At 42.8% G+C, this 20,232-nt stretch overlaps 1 protein-coding gene across 5 annotated transcripts in view; it reads right to left on the bottom strand.

Annotated features, from left to right (window-relative positions):
• Positions 1-5,578: 5,578 nt before the first annotated feature.
• atp2b4 (ATPase plasma membrane Ca2+ transporting 4) overlaps positions 5,579-20,232 on the bottom strand; it is a 128,272-nt gene continuing 113,618 nt past the window's right edge. For 2 of the 5 annotated variants that reach the window (XM_066670224.1, XM_066670223.1), the window contains 2 exons: positions 16,281-16,482; positions 5,794-5,931 (listed from right to left, as the gene is read on the bottom strand). In XM_066670224.1, coding sequence (XP_066526321.1) covers positions 5,927-5,931; positions 16,281-16,482 — 207 coding nt within the window. In that variant the 3' untranslated portion in view covers positions 5,794-5,926. Of the gene's footprint in view, positions 5,932-16,280; positions 16,483-20,232 lie in introns of all 5 variants that reach the window. The other 3 variants (XM_066670222.1, XM_066670221.1, XM_066670227.1) reach the window with 2 other exon arrangements.

Raw genomic sequence — 20,232 nt, forward strand, 5'->3', positions numbered from 1 at the left:
TGAATGGCACTTCAGTGATAGGGCGGACAGCACGCTGGACAATTCAAAAAGCATAAGACACAACATCACTGTCTCACGGAGATGTGCCACCATGGCAGCAAATGTAAACAGATGACCTCAGGCTGAAAAGGTCGTGACCTCTCTGACCAGTAAGAAACAATAAACAATTATTAAGATGTAAACCAAGCTTCACTACAACTTCCACAAGTCTGTCGTACGCTGAGGGGCTATTCACCATCGAAGAAACGAGACCTTTATCACAATGACGTCAGTTTTAAATGAACCTACTATGAATCGTAACTGTGCTGACGTCAAAATGGAGGCCCTTGGATCGAGCTGATTCCACCATCACCTTTTCTTCTGCGCAACACATTTCTTCAAAATAGGTTTAGAATTCACAGCTGAAAAGAAATTCGTTCAGTGAATTTTGTGTGGCCTTCAGCATTCTTTTACTTTCAGATAGAAATATCTGCAGAGAGGAAAATGACAAAAATACACTCTTCCAAAGTCCTGTTCCTGGGTTTAGTGTACGACAGCTCATTGGAACTAGCTTCAGGTAGAAAATAGCCACTCGCTCAAAGCTTTTCAGGTATGTCTCTGTATTTGTGAAAGAATCTACTAACAGATAAATAAAGAGGAGCACACATTGACAGTCTTTTTATGGTATGTATCAACTACTGCCTTTCATCCTCTTAAAAAAAACATCTAAAGGTGTGGTTAATGGGCTGAAAGTGCTGTCAAACCAAAAGCAGCAGGTGCTTGTTGAAATCTGAAGTAAACAGAATGGGGAATGGTGTATGAATGACAGAATGACAGGGTCCTACCTTCATAATGATTTTCTCCAGCAATGCCAGGAAATCCAGGCTTTTCAAAGCCTGGTTACTTTAGTTCCAAGGCTTCCTTCATCTTCCGTGGCTCATGAATGTGTTAAAGATGGAACAAGGCTTGATAAGTAAGTAATGGAATGGAAACAGAATGAGCATTAAAGGAACACTCCACTGTTTTCCCAATTAAATCTCTTTCTCTCTGCGTCACACAGTTGATTAATACAAACGTTGATAAATCAGACGGTTAACAAACAAACAGAAAACCCACTGACGATTACAATGGAAGTCAATGGGTAGATGCTGGTCATTTTACTAAGTACAGAACCGTGCTGAAATCATTACTCATTGTTTGTGGTAACTCTGAATGCTCTAGATCTGTGTGGAGGCATGTTACTGTCAGATGGAGGAGATAAAACTGGTCTTTATTTATGTATTGCTCCTAACAGGAGTCTGATAATCAAGTCCTCCCCAAAATGAAGACTCTGAACCTCAGAATACGGTAGACTCAGGTTCTCTACACCTCATTACAACTAGATCAGGATTTTAAGTCGTCTTTTGAAGCAACAGAGTCAAAAGCAGAGTAGAGGGAGAAAACAGCTTCATTAAACGCGACTGATGGAAAATGATGGAGTATTCTTTAAAGTTAAATGGGTAATGTATTTGATTATAGTCAAACTGTCCATGGCACTCTTCCACCTCTGCTACCAAGTCTTTTGATTTATGACACAAAAAAACAAAACAAAAAAACACCAGCACTCTGTCGGTGTGTGTTTCTTCTGGTTTATCAAAGTCGATTGATTTAAGGTGAGAGGAAGAGTGTGTGTATGAGAGAGAGAGAGAGACAGAGAGAGAGAGAGAGACACAGAGAGCGTGCTGAGGGCCGGCTTTCATTCCGACAACAAGAAAAGGCTTGGGGACGTCTCATTCCATACTTAATCATGCAGAACACTGAACACATATATTGAACAGTTAAGTTTTTTTTTCTTCTTCTTTTAAGCAACACAGGACACACTAGAAATACCACTCACACCAGGTTGTACATATTGCTTTGAACCACCAATTTGTTTATAAGTCATGCATGCCACATAGATGATATTATGTTTATACAAAAATAACACCAGTGCTTATTACTGTATTCATATGAAGTACAGAAATGTGACGTTCCGTTTCCATGTCTTTTCCCATGTTTGTTTGTCCTCCTCACAATCCAATAGGAGCTTTGCAGACTCTTATTTGCGTGAATATGCAAAATAGGTGGTTGTGACTAATATTCCAGTTTCAAAATGCAATCTTTTATTTACAATTGTGATGTATTCCACTCCTGAACTCCAACCATACAACAACAGCTATGAGGACATTCAGCAGAGTAGCAATGCTGTCAAACTGAAGTTATTGCACACCATTAATAACTCGTTTGTCGTTTTGTTTTTACACTATGAGAAAGTGACAGACTTGTGCAATACCAGATCCTCCTGCAGAGCTACCGGCGTTAGACTGGAACAACACTCGTATCCAAATGGTCAGTGTGTAGTTGCTGAACGTCCAGGTTTGAGAAGATTGAGTGGGAAAAACACACACACAAAAAAAGAAAACCTAACAAAGCAAAACAACAAGAAAAAACAAAATCAAAGAGTTCCTTTAATTATAACATCCCTCAACGTCATCAGGGACTGACACAGAACTCTCAACAGGACCGGAACATAGTAGTGTTGTGTCACCAGACATGTTTGAAGGGCATTAAAAACCATAAATCGAGTGGATTGTACAAAACAACACTTTGGCAGAACTTTCTTAAAGCTTTCCTCAGTAGCCACTTACTGCTTTTGTGGTAATCATTCTTCTTTAAAACTACACTCAACGTAGCGTGTGGTGCGCAGATGAAGATCATATTCGTAACTAAGTCAAACAGTTGAAACGAAGCTGGACTAATGGAACAGGTCGTGACATCTGAAAATAAATTATGTTCCATGTCGACGTCAAAGAACAAAACAGTGTAGAAATGTACACACTTGAAGAAAACAGGCGTTCTGAACATTTCCTTTCAAACTCCAATCAGCAAACAACATCCTCATTAAAACTAGTCGTAGCAATGCGATGGTCTTTGTAACATTTATAAAGTATCCAGTTTGGTGGAGATATACATTAGCCTACATTATAAAAGGCTTTTATTTTGCCAATGCACATAGACCTTTTTTTTTTCCTCCAGGCCAACAGGTTCACTGCACACGGTCAGGCGCGAGGACGTCTCAAACGGTCCCAGCTTAGTGCTTGACCCATCCCATGGCTTTACAGTAAACAGTGAGTCACGTTCTCGTTCTCTTCTCCTATCCACGCCCATCGCCCGGTTTTGAACGTGGCATTAGTATTAGCGTAACAGCCCAAAAACCAAAAATAATAACAGAAAACAAAGTTAAACCGAACAAAAACAAAACCCCAAAAACAAAAACTACGGCTTACTCGATTAATCTTTGTTACATCACCAGACTGCAAGCCTATACAGCTATAATTTATATATTTCCAAAATATTAAAAAGTTACTTAATATAAAAATACACAACAGTTGTAAAAAAAGAACAGAACATTTGAGTTTTTATACGAAATTCACACATGCTTCCCCACAGTAATACACCATGTTTGTTTTATTTTTAATAAAATTGAAATCAAGAGGAAAATAAAAAATTTAAAAAATTATCCAGTAGGGGGAAGTGCGGCTTCATCTAAACGCTGCAGCCTTTGTTCCGTAAACATCGAAGTGGTCCATCTTCTTCTTCTTTTTATCTGTATATTTACGTTATTATATATTTATATTTATATGTATGTATATATATATATTTTTTTAATTTTAGGCAGTGAATCACAGCGTCTTTGATTTCGGCTGGAAATATAAAGCAAATCAAGCAGAAAATAAAGGGGGTGGGGGAGAAAAAATGGGATATAAAAGAACAATCTATAAAATATGGCTCTGAGCAAGTAGAAAAAAGAGTATACGAGGATTCTGTTTAACCTCAGATCGGTATGAAGATAGGATTGGATTATGGCAGTACTACGACTCTGGTAATTAAAAGCACATGTTTTGCAGGCCACGCTCTTTTGGAAGCTGGCAGCTCTGCTTTGTAATCCAGGCTTTCTGCTCAGCTAACTGGCCGTTCACAGGGCTCGACAGAGGCTTTGGGTTGCATAATACTCGTTGGTTTATTATGCCGCTTTTTTCTTTTCTCTCTCTTTTTTTTTCCTGTTCTTCTGTTCTTTAAAACAGTAAAAAGCATGTGCTGCGGCCCAACACTTGTAGGAAGAATATTAGAAAGGACTGTGGAGCCCTATGTGAATCCCCCTATTGTGTTCTGTGCCACTGATCGCACCTTGGGCAGAAACGGGTCTAATGCTGAACACCAAGAGACTGGAGGGCTGAGAAAAAAAAAAAGAAAAACAAACCAAATGGCAGAATTTGAACCTGTACACACGCACACACACACACACACACACACACACACACACACACACACACACACACACACACACACACACACACACACACACACCCCATTTGTGATCATTTTCCTGTGACAAAGGCAAGGAAGCAAAAAAAACAAAAAAAACACAAAAGTCATTGAAACACTGTCCCCAATAAGAAAAGCCCAATTTCCCATAAAGTCAGACACAGGTGAAACTACAGAACATTACGTGCATTTCTATTGTGACGTGCTGTACCTTGAATTAATAAAAGGGGGGTGTTAGATTACAACTTTCATGTCTGAAGCGGCGGGATAATGCCGCCCTTTTGTTTTTTTTTTTGTTTAGTTTTGTTTTTTGTTGCTGTTGTTTTTTTTTTTTTGTTTTTTTCTACAAGAGACTACAGAGACCCAGTGGATGTGACGGGATGAGATGACACTGGCGGACCCACCTCACACCTCCGCACCAAACAAGGGGGCATCATTCCTAAATACTCATTTGCTCCGCTTTCACAGCAGCAGCCTTATATCTGCGCTTATAAAAATAAACAAAAAAACAAACCAAAGATGAGCTACACTCAATAACATCTCACACGACTGAATGTATTTGAAAAAAAATGACAAGAACGTAGTGTGTCCAAACCACTTAAGACATTCCATAGATGTAGCAGTTTAAAAACAACCAGAAGAATAAGAATAATAAAGAATCAGGGCAAACGTTATAAAGACACTGCTGAGTGACGTGTGTTTCATAACCACAGCTGGATCTACATTAAATAAAATCCACGTATGAACTGTATGTGTGTGTACTGTACGCTTCAAGTTGTATGTCTTAGAGTATGAATTCGCAGTGTTTAAAAATTAAAAAAAAAAACAAAAAAAAAACACTAACACTATGAAAATGTCCTGGAGAAAAAAAAGGAAAAAATAAAAACACAAGTCATTGAGATAACAATAAAAATGTCAAACGAAAACAAAACAAACCTGCAATAGAGATACAATGTCAGTGACAGGCTGAGAGAAGAATAGCCGCCCTCTCGTAGGTGAGTTTAGCCCGCGCGTGTGGCCTGGGCAACGGCATGCGTGCTTCTTTTGGAGCGCCCACACACCACAGTGCAATGACGAAGAGCCGAGGGAGCAGACGTAAAGGGCTGGCACAGGGAAGGAGGGGGAGAGGTGGGGATGTGACCCCTTTGCCAGTCCTGGGTGACTGCCTTTAGGGTGTAAATAGGGCAGACCCTCACGTCCGGTGTGCAGGGCAAGAGGACATCGGGAGGGTAGGAGGAGAGCGGGGCGGGCGGGAGGGTAGGAGGAGAGCGGGGCGGGCGGGCGGGTGGATTCTTGCAGGAGCCGACCAAACAGACTAAAGGAGTGGACAGGACCAGGTCAGATGGAGGAGTCGTGGCTGCGGAGGAGGGAGGCAGAGCTGCCTGGGGGCTGGCCGCCCCCGCCCTTGCTGGGAGAGGAGGAGGAGGAAGAAGAAGAGGCGAGCGGCTCGATCTCCACGCTGCTCTCCTCGATCGCCGGCACCCGCACTTCCTCCTCGGACAGGGGTGTGAACTCAGGGTGGGACATGAAGTTATGGATGGAGCTTCTGGACTCTGGCTTCTCTAGGCCCTCGTACAGGGAGCTACGGAAAGCGTTGACCACCTTAATCTGGACGTTGGGAGGTGTAAAAAGAAAAGGAGATAAAAAGAAACAAGGATTAGTGTGATTGCACAAGAGTGTCGTCATTGTGTGTGTGTGATGGGGGGGGGGGTATGGGGGGGTGGAACAGGCAGAAACACACTGATGCATTGGATCTGTTGAGGGGCAAAACAAAAATGGTCAGTGGTGAGGAAAACCAAATGATAACAACTCAACATAAAAACACAAAGCACACAACATAAATATGGAGTAATAAATAGAGAAATGAAACCACATCACATTGAAAGTAAAAACAACAAAGCTTCCCATCAGTTCGGGAAAGCGTTCAAGGAGAACAGGCACACAAAAAAAAAAAAAATCCGGTGGGACATTCACGGCACCACTTCACTGTCACTAACACAATACAAACAGCAAGCATGCTAACCACATTCACTTTTAACTGCATTAGAATCATCACACCACACACACACACACACACACACACACAGAGTTCTGGCCAAGATGGTCTATTCTAGTCTTTGGATCAGATCAGGGTTGAGCATGAAAAAGAGGAGAAATGCATGTGAACAATGAGCAGAACTTTGAAGATGGAAACAAGAAAGTGAAGCTCGAGTCTGAGAGAAAAGCATGTGCACGCCCTCATTTACAACACAGCTCACGACTCCAGATGTTTACCAATGAGTCCTCAGAGCAGATTTATTCCACACTGAAGCACAAATATAGCTCAGGGTCTGAAGTTTGCTCTGGAGTTACAAGGCTAATGTTATATTGCAAACGTTAGCAGCGATAACAGAAATCACGTCATTTCCTGAGCCCTATGCAAATGGGAATGATTTTTTTCCTGTGGACATGGGGTAAAGCCATTATTACTGGAGTCTGAACAGAACCATTTTAGGAAAACAAGTTGTAAAACAAGAAGAAAAAGGAAGCCCAGTTTATATTATGTTGGGGAATACTCCGTTAAATCCATGGTAAATGAGTTTTTCATGGGTTTTCCCAAGAATGAAAGCTGGTGTTTAGTGTATGATCCAAGTATGAGGATAAACCCAGGTGTTGAACGACACACCATGCTCAAATCCAAAAAACATGCTATGAACACATGTCCTACTCAGTAAGTTACCATTAAACTGATATTTATGATATCCATTATTTATAATAAATGTGCAAACAGTTAGCAAACTTAGCCATCATATAACGCTCATTATCAGTTATAAGGTCATTGAGGGCTGTTCTCAGAACAGCAGTGCCAATCTAAAATCTCCAGTAGCACTGCTGTGTCTGATCCACACTGTGTGACAGCAGTGTGTGAATCGAGTAGCCAATCCCATCTCTGTTATTTATACCGAGTATATATTATTCAAATCCATCATAAATCTGACTGAGCGTCCTGCGGTAAAATGACATTATCCCATCTGCACCAGAATCTGGGCTTTTGTGGCTTTGTTTATTTACATCTGCTTGTTTTTACTTCCTGTGAAGGACTGGTGCCCCCTCCAGGGTGTGTTCCCACCTTGCACCCAGTGATTCCAGGGAGGCTCTGGACCCACCACGACCCTGAACTGGATAAGAGTCACAGACAATGAATGAATGAATGTTTTTACTTCACTGTAGCTGAACTGTACCTGTACATTCACTGTGGTCATCAACATGATTTACATTAAAACCCAACTGTGCCAAGCTTTTAAAAGTAAATATATTAATAAATGAATTTTAGTTTACTTCATCCAGTTTTCTCCTTTCTCTAAAGCAACTGACACCCATTAGTTAGGACAGTGGTTGCCAAACTTTTTCTGCAGTACCCCATTTTGTAGATGAGGACATTTTCGGGCCACCCCCACTCTGACCCACAAGTAAACATATCTCAGTGGTGAGGACATGAGCGAGAGAGTTCTTTCAGGCTGGTGCTGGAGTAAAGTGAGAGGGGGATGGGAGAGTGAGAGAGAGAGAGAGAGGAAAAAGAGAGGAGAGAGAGAAAGACAGAGAGAGAGAGGAAAAAGAGAGGAGAGAGAGAGAAAGACAGAGAGAGAGAGGAAAAAGAGAGGAGAGAGAGAGAAAGACAGAGGAAAAAGAGAGGAGAGAGAGAGAAATAGGCTCATGCTCATGTATTTGACAGCTTGAGGTGGAAGGAGGAGAAGACTCCTCCCTTGGCGTCAAAGAGCTGAGAAACAGCTCACGTCGCCAGATTTCTCTTGGTCCAACATGTTAAGCATCATCCTGGCACTTGCGCAGCTCTACTCTCGCGTTTAGTGTCAACTTTGTGAAAACACACAAGCAAAAGCGCTATACAACATTTTTAAGTTTGACGTTTAGACAGTGTTTCTGTGGTGAGGGAAAAGATCAACTTTAGTCTTAAAATAGATGAAAGAGAAGAATAAAAGATCATTCATTGGATTACATTCTACTACAGAAACACCTGCAAGCTACAATATGGTGAAAGAGTGTGGACAGACACCGTATATTTTTAGCGCTGTCTAAACATTTAATAACGTTTTTATTCCTCCCTCGAATCTTAAAACAAGAGTCTGTTGTGTCAAATGTGATGCTGATATTACATACACTTAAGGGTGAGATATACCAGCTGTTTCGAACAGACAATATTCTGGATCATGAACATAACTGTTCACATGCTTATCAATGTACTACGCTTGTAAATGGAGGCATCCACTAGAGGGCAGACCAGAGAAACATGTGGGGAATAGCAGATTTGGCTGTGACACAGCCTTCTTCAAAATGTTCCATCATTGTGATGCTGTTTACGCGTGCCCTGCCCCCTGCTGTTTACGCGTGCAATGCTCCCTGCTGTTTACGCGTGCCCTGCCCCCTGCTGTTTACGCGTGCCCTGCCCCCTACTGTTTACGCGTGCCCTGCCCCCTACTGTTTACGCGTGCCCTGCCCCCTACTCTTTACGCGTGCAATGCCCCCTACTCTTTACGCGTGCAATGCCCCCTACTCTTTACGCGTGCAATGCCCCCTACTCTTTACGCGTGCAATGCCCCCTACTGTTTACGCGTGCTCTGCCCCCTACTGTTTACGCGTGCTCTGCCCCCTACTGTTTACGCGTGCAATGCCCCCTACTGTTTACGCGTGCAATGCCCCCTACTGTTTACGCGTGCCTTGCCCCCTACTGTTTGCGCGTGCCCTGCCCCCTACTGTTTGCGCGTGCCCTGCCCCCTACTGTTTGCGCGTGCCCTGCCCCCTACTGTTTACGCGTGCCCTGCCCCCTACTGTTTACGCGTGCAATGCCCCCTACTGTTTACGCGTGCAATGCCCCCTACTGTTTACGCGTGCAATGCCCCCTACTGTTTGCGCGTGCAATGCCCCCTACTGTTTGCGCGTGCCCTGCCCCCTACTGTTTGCGCGTGCCCTGCCCCCTACTGTTTGCGCGTGCCCTGCCCCCTACTGTTTACGTGTGCCCTGCCCCCTACTGTTTACGCGTGCAATGCTCCCTACTGTTTACGTGTGCTCTGCCCCCTACTGTTTACGTGTGCCCTGCCCCCTACTGTTTACGTGTGCCCTGCCCCCTACTGTTTACGCGTGCTCTGCCGCTTACCCCCACATACTGTGTATTTCCTGAGGATGTGCTCCGACCTACACACCAAAGTGATGCTGGATATGGACACGAAAGCCTAGTTAACAGCAAACATATCTGTCCTTTTTTTTTTTTATTTTACAGGAAACCCAATATATATAACATTTGCACAGCACTGTGGGAATGAATGACCCGTAGCGCTGAATGAGGGCCCGGCGGACCGAACCAAAAAGCTGTTCCACACTTATTCTCCAGCTTTCATTTCTGTCTGAGGCAGCATTTCGAGACGTATTCAGAAACACTGATGCAGAACGGAAGATGTTTTCTCCTCCGAGCCCGTGGGGAAAAGGCTGTTGTTTGAGCTGTTGATGTTAAACATTTATAAAATCGTGTTTAATTTGATTCTGTTTTGTCTTTATGACTGGTCACATCACTCGAGCCATTTATTTTAGACCAAAACAATACATAAAAGACAGGGTCTCCCTGCTGATGGAATAGAAGCTGCAGTTACACAGTTCAAGAAGCAGCCATTTCTACAGTTTAAAAGTAGATAATATACTTATGAATATAATTATTACTGTTAGAAACTTATATAAAACTCACAACAGCTGAAGGATCATATCACTCGCTGGTTTCTGTTCCCGTTCCTGTTTATGTTCTTTATTGTGGTTGCCTCACATGGGGATGGCCACATGTAAAACATGTAACACCATGGCCACGTTTCATAACGTGAAGTAGAATCACTAAAGAAAATGACTGACTCCTACTTTAAGCTTCATTTAAAGGAGGTGATGTTTTAATCAAAAAAAAAAAAAACACTTTTCAGAGGATATTTCCCCACCATCTGCTAGCTCTCTGGTCAGGTCAGTCTGCACGCTGGGAATGCTAGTGACCCTATTTATTTACCCTATTTATAAGGGTCTCACTTATGGCTCAGGCGCTCTCTCTGTGCGGGGAGACCTCCAAACGCTGAAAATCATGAAAGTGATGAGGATGTTGCTCTATTTTTGCTCCATAGGTGAGTGGTACTGACATTCTTGTTATTAAAGGTTATTTAAAGTAGAACAGACTTCAAATTCAGAAGATCACTAACAATACAAAAGGCACTGATGAAAGTGCTATAAATCTAAACAGCTCAGAACACCAATGAATTTCTGTGGTAATTCAAACAGTAGCTAAAAACGTACAGTTAATGTTATATCGCATTATTAAGTAATGATACTTTTACTTGAGATTGGATTTAAGCTGCTCCTCCAGCTCTGATCGTCTCAGTATCAGCTCAGTGAGATGCATGTAAGACTAGTTAAGTCCTAAAACTGGAAAACTACGTTAAAACCCAGATTTCTTTGCCACTAAACATAAATAACAGAGCAACAACCAAACAAAAAACTGACAGCTTGCAATTTTAAACAGAACCGGGAGCGCTCTGCTGCATGACCTTAGTGTCTCATTGAATTCTGGTCGTACAGCAGCTCCCTGTGAAGACCATAGGCCGCTCGGCCTCGGATCCAGGAAAAACTGGCCTTTAATCTTAACAGGTCTTGTGGCCCCTCCAGTTTAATGGGCTCATTAAAGTTTAACCATGCAGAAATGAAGAGAGAGAGAAAGAGAGAGAGACAGAGAGAGAGAGACAGAGAGAGAGACAGACAGATAGAGAGAATGAAAGAGAGAGAGTGAGACAGAGTGAGAGAGAGAGAGAGAAAGAGAGTAAAGATAGCAGGACGAGCAAAGCAGCAGTGAAGAAAACACAAGACAAAGGCGTTTCTAAAGATGGATGCTGGGCTGATTTTTAAAAAACTTCAACCATTTGCCTGACCATAAAAGAAGGCCTGCCATTCTCGTAGATCCACAGTTACTGTAGAACAACTGTCATTTATAAATGATTCATCATAGGAACGTCAATGAGAATTCCTAAATAATCTTCACTGTGACTTTTCTCTTTCTCCATTCGCTTTCTCTTCTATAGAGTAGAGCCCTAGTCAAGTGAGAAAAGTTTATTTAAAAAGACATTCATCTGATTTGCTCATGTAACAGTAATAACAGAGTAATAAACTATTCCCAAATTCTTTTAGTGTTCCTCTGACATCCTGCTGACCCCAACCCCACCAACACTTCTCTACATTAATGTAGAAGTGAATGATGTGGAAAAGCAGCGTCATTAAGATCCATATGTTCAATTGCACACCAGTAATTTTCATGACCTTAATTAAATATTATATGAAATGTGTGCACATTTAGAGCTTAGTTCACCACGTCCAAAGTCAAGCGTGGTCCAGAAGGTTATCACCTGTGGTGCTCAGAGTGACGGGGTGCCACCTCACACCTTTAGAACGGTCTTTAGAGCGGTGTTTGTGACCCACAGCTTATCATCAACATTTACATTAGACCTAGTGACAAACGTAATATTAGACGACGGGTCAGAGTCAGGGTTCTGGAATGATGAGCATTGTTGGTCTGCCCATGCTCCCACATGTAGTGTGTGTGTGTGTGTGTGTGTGTGTGAGAGAGAGAATATGCATGTGACCTATTACACTGTCTGCTATTGCAGAGATCTCTGAAATATTACAAATCCTTCTAAAATAGCTAAGCACCAAACACACACACACACACACAGACACACACAGACACATTTCTTTCTATTGAAAGATAAAGGGATGCTATGAAAACGTCCCTGCCAAGGTAACCAAGATAAAGGAAGCTAAAGAGTCATGACTCATTTCTCCTGCAACACAGAGCAGCGGCGACAGCGTGGCGCGTGTCGTCTCCCGAAACTGGAGAAGCAGCGTGATGGAGGGATGGGCTTAAGAGGGAAGCATAAGAAAAATCAAAGAGAGGAAAAACGAGAGGCTGGGAAAGAGCCTGGAAGATGGATGAAGAGAAAAAAGGGTGAGAGAGAGAGAGAGAGAGACACCTGCCCATTTGGAAGAGTGTAAAAGAGACTGAGAGTGAGATAAAGAGCACGAGAGGGAAATGGTGAAAGGGAAAGTGAGAAAGGGAGGCAGAGAGAGTGAAGAACAGGGCAAGAGCGCAAAAGAGAAAGAGGTGGAAAAAAATGAGAAGGAAAGGTGAGAGAGAGAGAAAGAGAGAGTGAGAGAATGAGTAAGATGTGTGAGAGATGTAGCGTCTGCTCTCTCTCTGAGCAGTGGAAGGAAAGTGAGAGGAGTGAGGGAGCACTGGGAAAGTCTGCATCTGTTTGTGTGTATCTGTATCTCTCTCTCTCTCTCTCTCTAGGCTCTGTTGCTGGGCAGACAGTGGTGCGGTGCAGGTCAAGGGAGAAAGGCAACGCTCCGTCACCTTGGAGACGCCTCACCCTCTCGGGACAGGGCAAGGTCAGCAGCTGCTGGAGAGGAACGGGGGCCAATTACTACACTGTCCAGCTCAGCACCACCAGCCTCACCGTGCCCAGGGCCTTTTATCCTGTCCTTTAAGTGTGTGTGTGGGGTTCTAACACACACCACTGACCACTATCCTGACGGGTTACACCTTTTAGCCCGTATGACCGGTACCAACTAGGGCTGCACAGTATAGAGTTAATTAATCATCACGTCTGAATTCGATTGGCTCCAGTGATATTTCCGAGGCCTGCGACATACGAGGCCCTCAAATTAGTTCTGAGCTGTGAGTGATCAACAACTCACACAGCATTAATTTCATGCTTTGCCCAAAAATGAAATTTATCATAAAAATGATGTGTGGTTGGACGAGCTTTTACAGAACGCTGTCAAACACACCACGGAGCTTAACATTTCAGTTCCTGTACTGGGGTCCAAAATGTCTGAGAGCAGTTTAATTAAATAGAATTTCATCAAATTTAATTAAATGTTAATATATGAATACAGGGGGTCCTCGACTTACGCCGTTGATCCGTTCCTATGTCGTGTCGTAAATCGATTTTCGGTGTAAGTCGGAACATACCGTACGTAAATAACATACTGTAAGCACTTATCCTATCCTAACACCTATCCTCCTCGGTCCCGAGCCAGCGTAACGTGTATTCTTCCGCCGCGCCGCGCACACCAAACACGAAATTCACATTACGACATTTACGATGCAAAACCACTTACGTCAAAACAAGGCTTTATACAGTAAATGGGAGATGGACCCCGAGGACCTCTTGTATATTGCTTTCAAAACCAATGGTCAGTATTGAAAAGTAGCATTCTCCTCCAAACATGTTGAGACAAATGGAAAAAACAGTGGTAGCTAGCTTCACACGAACTGGACGAGTCACAATAATAAATATATGTCAAACACTTGCCATGGCCCTTATACATTTTCACAAGTCTACATCCTCCGTATCATGCAGCCCTAGCGCCGAATGTGGACGTGTGAGTTATTAAGTAAAAAAAGGTAAGTATTAGGGTTCAATTTTAAAAAACAATACACATGCACACACACACACAGAAATGAACACACACGGCTGTAGGAAAAAAAAAAAAAAAAGGTTTAACCCTCAAGTATTAACCCTTGAGAGAGCCCTTAATTAGATAACGCTTGGAATAACTTTGATCCCTCCCAGGGTCTGGACGTTAATCTGCTTCTACTTTTCTTGAACAAAAAAAGGGTGAAAAGGAAGCGGAAGAATGAGGAGCCCACGGATAAATCTCAGCAGCAAGCAATCACATTCCGAAGAGTTCCCAACTCGCTTAGAGCTCTGGAAGTTTCATCCCTTTCACTCTCACAAGGGCTAATGCATGCAGATAGTGTTAAAGCCATTCATAATCAGTGCAGTTTTTAAAGTAGAAGGGCAAGAAGGGAGGGGGAGTGTGTGTATGTGTGTGTTAGAGAGAGAGAGAGAGAGAGAGAGAGGAGAATAAAAGAGAAATATATTAAGTTGCTCAATGTGATGTTTCTGCAGACTTCAAAACAGAGTCAAAAGTGACATTTGCACTCTCCCTGAGACGAGATACATCAGTCGCCATCCCAGATCTGTCTTCCATTTGGTTTGAGTTTTTTGTATCCAATTACAAGTGGCTGTGTAAAACATGTTCTGTAATATTTTTCACAGTGCTATGGTTCGTAAACAAGATTCAAACCCCAGCGGCAGAACGACTGAAGCATTCTTTTGTGAGTCAATGAAAATGAGGACTTCTAGGCAAAGATCTAAAAGCATTTCTTTTCCTAAACACCTGAAATACTTGGGAATCAGGTTATAGATTTGGTGAAATTAATATAATTACAGCATCTATTAGGCCTTCGGTGCATTTGAGAAAGCTCAACATGAATCTATTCTTTTTTCGACACATTTCAGAGCTTTTCCGAAGCGGGCAGTCATTAATTTTGCAGCGGTTGTGCGCTTCTGGCCTTGATTCATAAAAAGGTCTTTTGCAAATGTAGACTCTCTGAGACAACATTCATTGACACACACAGTATAATATTATTCTTCACATCTTGCGATTGCTAACAGTCCTTATGTGTGTGTGTGTATATACACCCGGAATTCGATGGTAATTCGTTCCGGAACTAGCGTCAACAACTGGTGCGGTCGAGTTCAGAATCAAATTTCCCTATAAGAAATATCTGAAAACCGATTAATTGGTTCTCGACCATAAATTTTTTACCATAAATTTCCCTATTTCCTACAAAAATGATCAACAATTACACTCTTAGGTCGTAATACTGCAAAAAAAAGGTCACAAAAACGTGTAAAATACACAAAAACTTGGAGCACAACCTCAAAAATCCTCCAAAGTTGCGGAACGACGTCGTAAACTGACAACAAGTAGCATCAGCTAAACTCAACATGAGCGGCGTTTGTTTACAAAAGTCTCGTGGGTCAGGTTCTGAGTTTAATGGTCGAACTCCGAGTCGAAATTCTCTCGACATTTGGCGTCGACTTCCGGGTTTCTACTGTATATTTATTTATTTATACGGTAATTAGCATATATTTATATTATAGTTATTTCCCCTGATGCAACATTCAGGTGGTTTTTGGCACCAAAGGCAGTCATTCACTGTTATTTGACCATCATCCAACCTTTCTTTATTTCTCTGAGCTCTTTTCACAACTGTGCCTTCAAGGCTCTGTTCTGATTGGCTGAACTGTATCGTGCCTCATTCCAAAAGCGACCTGTGATGAAAACACTCCTTATATCTTTAGCATTAATGAGTAAATAAAACATGGGTGAAATGCTGTGAGGGTAAATCCAGCTGAATGAGAGAGTGGTGTTCTGAAACGTTTTACACGCTGCTAATCTCTAAAGAGTAAGGAGCGAATTTTATTCATGAAATGGACCATTTAATATTAATGAAGCACTCATTCAATATACTGAACTGGAATTGGAGCAGATGCACTTTTGTTAATGATATCAGAGCTGCGCAGTATTTTCTGAACCTCTGAACTGGTACTTTACCCTTCGCTGGACATTCCTTTGTGTACTTCACTAAAACACACAGTTTCTTTCAGGATCCATTCAGTGCTGTTACCTCTTATCTGTCCAAACAGAGCACGGATACTCATTACTTACTGATATACTGAGTTCAGACGTTGGTAAAAGTTCCCTATCCTTGTCCAAATGTGTTTAAGGAAAGACGCGGTATTCCGGACAATATCGGAAAACTGGAAGACGGCAGAGGAACGCTTCTTGTTAAACGCCAGCAATTTAGGGATGGAGCCAGATTCATCTCACGTCAATAAAGAGCCCTGAATCTCGTGGTATTCTTCGGCGTCAGTGAGAAAGGGACAGTGAGAGTGAGAAAGGAGTGAGAGGGGGGTGATAAAAGAAGATGGTTATATATTGCTTTGGCTGAAAACTGTCATGCAGCTGCAGCAGCAGCAGGTGTAGCAGCAGCACTGCTGTTAGCTTGCTGGGTGTTATGTGGCACTCACTGCCTGCAGTAGAGGAGGAAGCAGGGGCGGAGGGTCCGCCAGCCGCAGCGGAGTTGGCGGACAGCGAGGAAGAGGAAATCCCTACATGGGTGGGGCTAGAAACAGTTTTTGCATCGTTGTGCTGGCTGACCACGGAGGGCTGGCGGCGCAGGGCACCAGGGACCGCCGTTTGGCCCGACTGGAATGTATAAACCACGTCCATCTGCAAAAGGAGAGAGGGAAATGCCAGGAAGAAGAGGAAAGAGATGAGAGAGAATGATAGATCAAGAGAGAGACCAAGGAGGTAGAAGAATTAACCGGTTAGAACAGAGCTGTTATTACAGATTGGTTATTATAGAAAAAGAAAATTAAAACCACTCTAAAACAGAAGGCAAGTCAAAGAGGAGGAGGAGGAGGAGAAGAAGGAGTAGATGAGAAGGATGAAAGGGAATGATTTTCTTTTTCAGGGCGAGGGAAATACTGAAGGCGCTTGTGGAGCCAGGAGGACCTCAAAGAGGTGACAAAAAAGTGGTTTTACAAGACATTGATGAGTTTGGTGCAAATCAGGCTTGTGCCAATTAATTCCTCCATTGTGTACCGCTAACCACGCGTGGCCGATAAAAAAAAAAAAAAAAAAACAGAAATCCAAGAGGATTAAAAAGTGGGGTGGCGGGGAGTGGGGTGGCGGGGGGTGGGGGGGGGCAAGAAAGGGAGGGTGAGATAAAGAGCTAATTAGTGGAGCAGCATTTTTGCGGTCAACTGGAGGTGGGGTGGAGAGAGAGAAATAGTGAGAGGGGTGGGTGGGAGGAGGGGGGGTTGACGACAACCCAAACAGGAAAAGGGCAGGACGTTATTGACAGGATCAGGGACAGTGTAGTGAGTCTGGAGCATCGGGGGGGCAGAACCAAATCCAGGGCAGATGACACACGTTACAAAAACTTCCCATCCACTCCTGACATCACTGCCTGCTCCAATTACTCAGTCCAAAGTCAGACATCACGTTCAGAGCACATCCTTAACACAGCACACATTTAAATTACTGCGTGAATGCAGGGGTTTGCTGAAGTAAAACAAGGAGGAGAGAGACATTTAAGATTAGACATCTGCTGAATACAACAAATACACCACATATGATTCACAAACATTCATGCACAGGATCTTAAGGTCATTAGCATTCGTAATTAAGCCACGTTTCTGTTCAACTCAATACTGTTGTGCTCTGGTATGGTTTTGTTGTTGCCATTGTGTTTGGGGAACCCTTGTTGTTGTGAAATGCTGACTGACGTGTGTTCTGTCGATGGCTCATAAAATGGTATAAAATATAGAAATCAGGACTAAATCAGAGCAAAAACATTTGCATTAGGGGTGGGTCAATTTATCAATATAATGATATATTGTATGGTTTTCCTTCGACACGTTATCGATACGTGGAATTTTATTGAAACGTAGGTGCTCTGAACTCCCTAAGACTCTCCGTCCAGTTAGACTTCAGTCACTGCTTCATTACTCCATGTTCTCCATAGTGGTGCTAATCAAATGAATACAGAAGCTTGTAGTGGAGAAACGGCGGAAAGCCGTTGGGTATTTCATTTCAGGCAGAAAACAATGCACTTGCTTCACACTGGTGTGAAATTCTGTGAAACTGACACCAATAAATACATAACTCTTGCTATTTGTTTATTTCGAAGTATTTTATCGTCTTAGTTTACAATTGTCTTGCTATTCATCGAGTATCGCAGTATCGTGGAAACATCGGTAATAAATATTGTGTTAATATCGTATCGTGAGATCCCCTGTGCATCCCCACACTTAATTTGCATATGATATTTTATTGCAGCGTTGCATAAATATTCTGCAATAAAATTTGAGCTTGAAATTTTTGTCAAATGTAAACACCAAGTCAGTTCAGATCTGTATCACACGGCGCCCCCTAATCATTGTCTTACTGCCCTTACTTTGCTTTGGCGAGCATTCACCAGACACACTCATACAGATCTGAGAGTACGGACAGAGTAATAGAGAGAGTCATCTCTGCATCTAAACACTGAACTCCTCATGACCTGGTTCTCATCTGTAGGTGAAATTACATTTCTGCAGCAAAAACACAGTGCCACCACAGCAACAGATCAGCAGTGAACTCTTGTAAGCTGTGTTTTCAGTGGCAGAGAGAAGAGCTAATGAAGCCCAAAGGGAGAAACACGCTGCCTGTGGACATTCACACGGAGCACGTCCACCACGAGCAGCAGGCGGCACTACCATAGCGCTTCCAAACAAGCCCAGTACGCCTGCCTCCCATCCACACCCACAACACGCACACAGGACGCGTGCATGATCTATGAGAATCCCGATAAACAATGTGCAGTGTTGGGAACTCCTGCTTTTCTCTGTAAGTGTGATGCAAAGTGAAAAGAAGATCCTCTTACCAGCCTCCTTCTAAAAGCATAAAAAACATGGTTAAAATCTCTTCACAGACACTACATCTCTGAAAGTTTGTAGACACCAGAGCAGTCACAGGTCTCCATCGTCGATGGCAAGCATCCGCTAGGGCTCTGGAGCAATGGAGCCATTCTCTTGAGTTATGAATCACCATTCACTACCTTTGGAACGGGTCATTTTAGTGGCTTATGGCTACGTTCACATTACCAGGCTGAATCTGGTTTGAGTCACTTCCACGTGCGGTCCTATGTGATTGGATACATGTCTGATTCGTAAACACGTGACCTCAATGCGAAGGGTCAGATCGGATTTCATTCATTGCTCCACTTAGTGGAGAGGCCCAAGCTGTCCCTAATAGAGCCATTCTCCCTAGATAGTGCACTTCACAGATTATTAAACTAACACTAATACACCCACAGAGGGCACTGGTTTGACTGGAATATGTGAAAAGCTTATGGCTGATTAAACTGTTTGAAAATGGAACAAAACTAAACTGAACATAAGAATGCGCACTACAGCGGGAGTAGGGACACATTTGGGATTCGGCTGATCTCTTGGCGCAGCAATAAAAGCAGCTGGTTCTCCTTCTTGTCCTAGTAATGTACAGTCGACGAGCTGTTTGCTCTCCTCCTGAGCAAGATGTGAAGCACACGAGCTACTAACGTGTCTGTTTTTACAGTTCAAAAAACAGTGAGTCTTCTCACAAAAATGAGGTTTTATTGGTGGTGAAGGAGGCAGCGTTTTTAAAAATATCAATGTGCACATTTATGAATGTGAACCATCAAGAACTAACGAATGAGGCTTGTAATGTGAACGGTGACTCTGCGATCCAGAATTAATGATAATACATCAGTATTTACCCTCACTAATGCTCCTCTGGCTGAATGCAATCACATCCTCACAGTGGAGAGTAGAAGCCGTTGCTGCGGCCAAACAGAACAAAGAGAACAGCCACAGTGCATCGTTTATGAGGCAGATCGCAAGGTTGTTTGTTTCTTTTAGGAAACTCACTGTTATTGTAACACTCCCATCTCACACTGAATTCTGCCATCAGGAGGAAGTTAATAGGGCAGGTGCAAGCACTGCCACCTAGTGAGCGAGTCTCCACAGGCTTCGGCTTCCTTTTTCATCCCCCAAAGGGGAACACGATGTGCGTCACCTCCCAGAGCATCCTGTTCAACCCGGAACTCAGGGACGATAAACAGGCAGTGTTTCAACTACACTCTCTCTTAAGGGAGTCTGCAAGTATCCATGAATGGGGTCACAAGAGAAACAAGGCCCGCAAGCATTCAGGTAAACAGCAATGTAACGTTCTCCCCGCGGACTCTTACAGAACAGTGTTGTCCTGCTTTAACCTGGCAAACACAGACAAGACGCTTTATCATTTCCATACGTCTGACATCCACTTATTTCAATTAGAAAAGAATGTTTATAACACAGCCATTTAATGACTGCGGCTATCATCGTGTTTTTAATCAATTTTTAATAACTTGATTATTTTACAGTTCTCCTTCTTGCCCTTTCTCATGAATCTGGA

The sequence above is a fragment of the Hoplias malabaricus genome, chromosome 5 (genome assembly GCF_029633855.1).
Source record: "Hoplias malabaricus isolate fHopMal1 chromosome 5, fHopMal1.hap1, whole genome shotgun sequence".
NCBI lineage: Eukaryota > Metazoa > Chordata > Actinopteri > Characiformes > Erythrinidae > Hoplias > Hoplias malabaricus.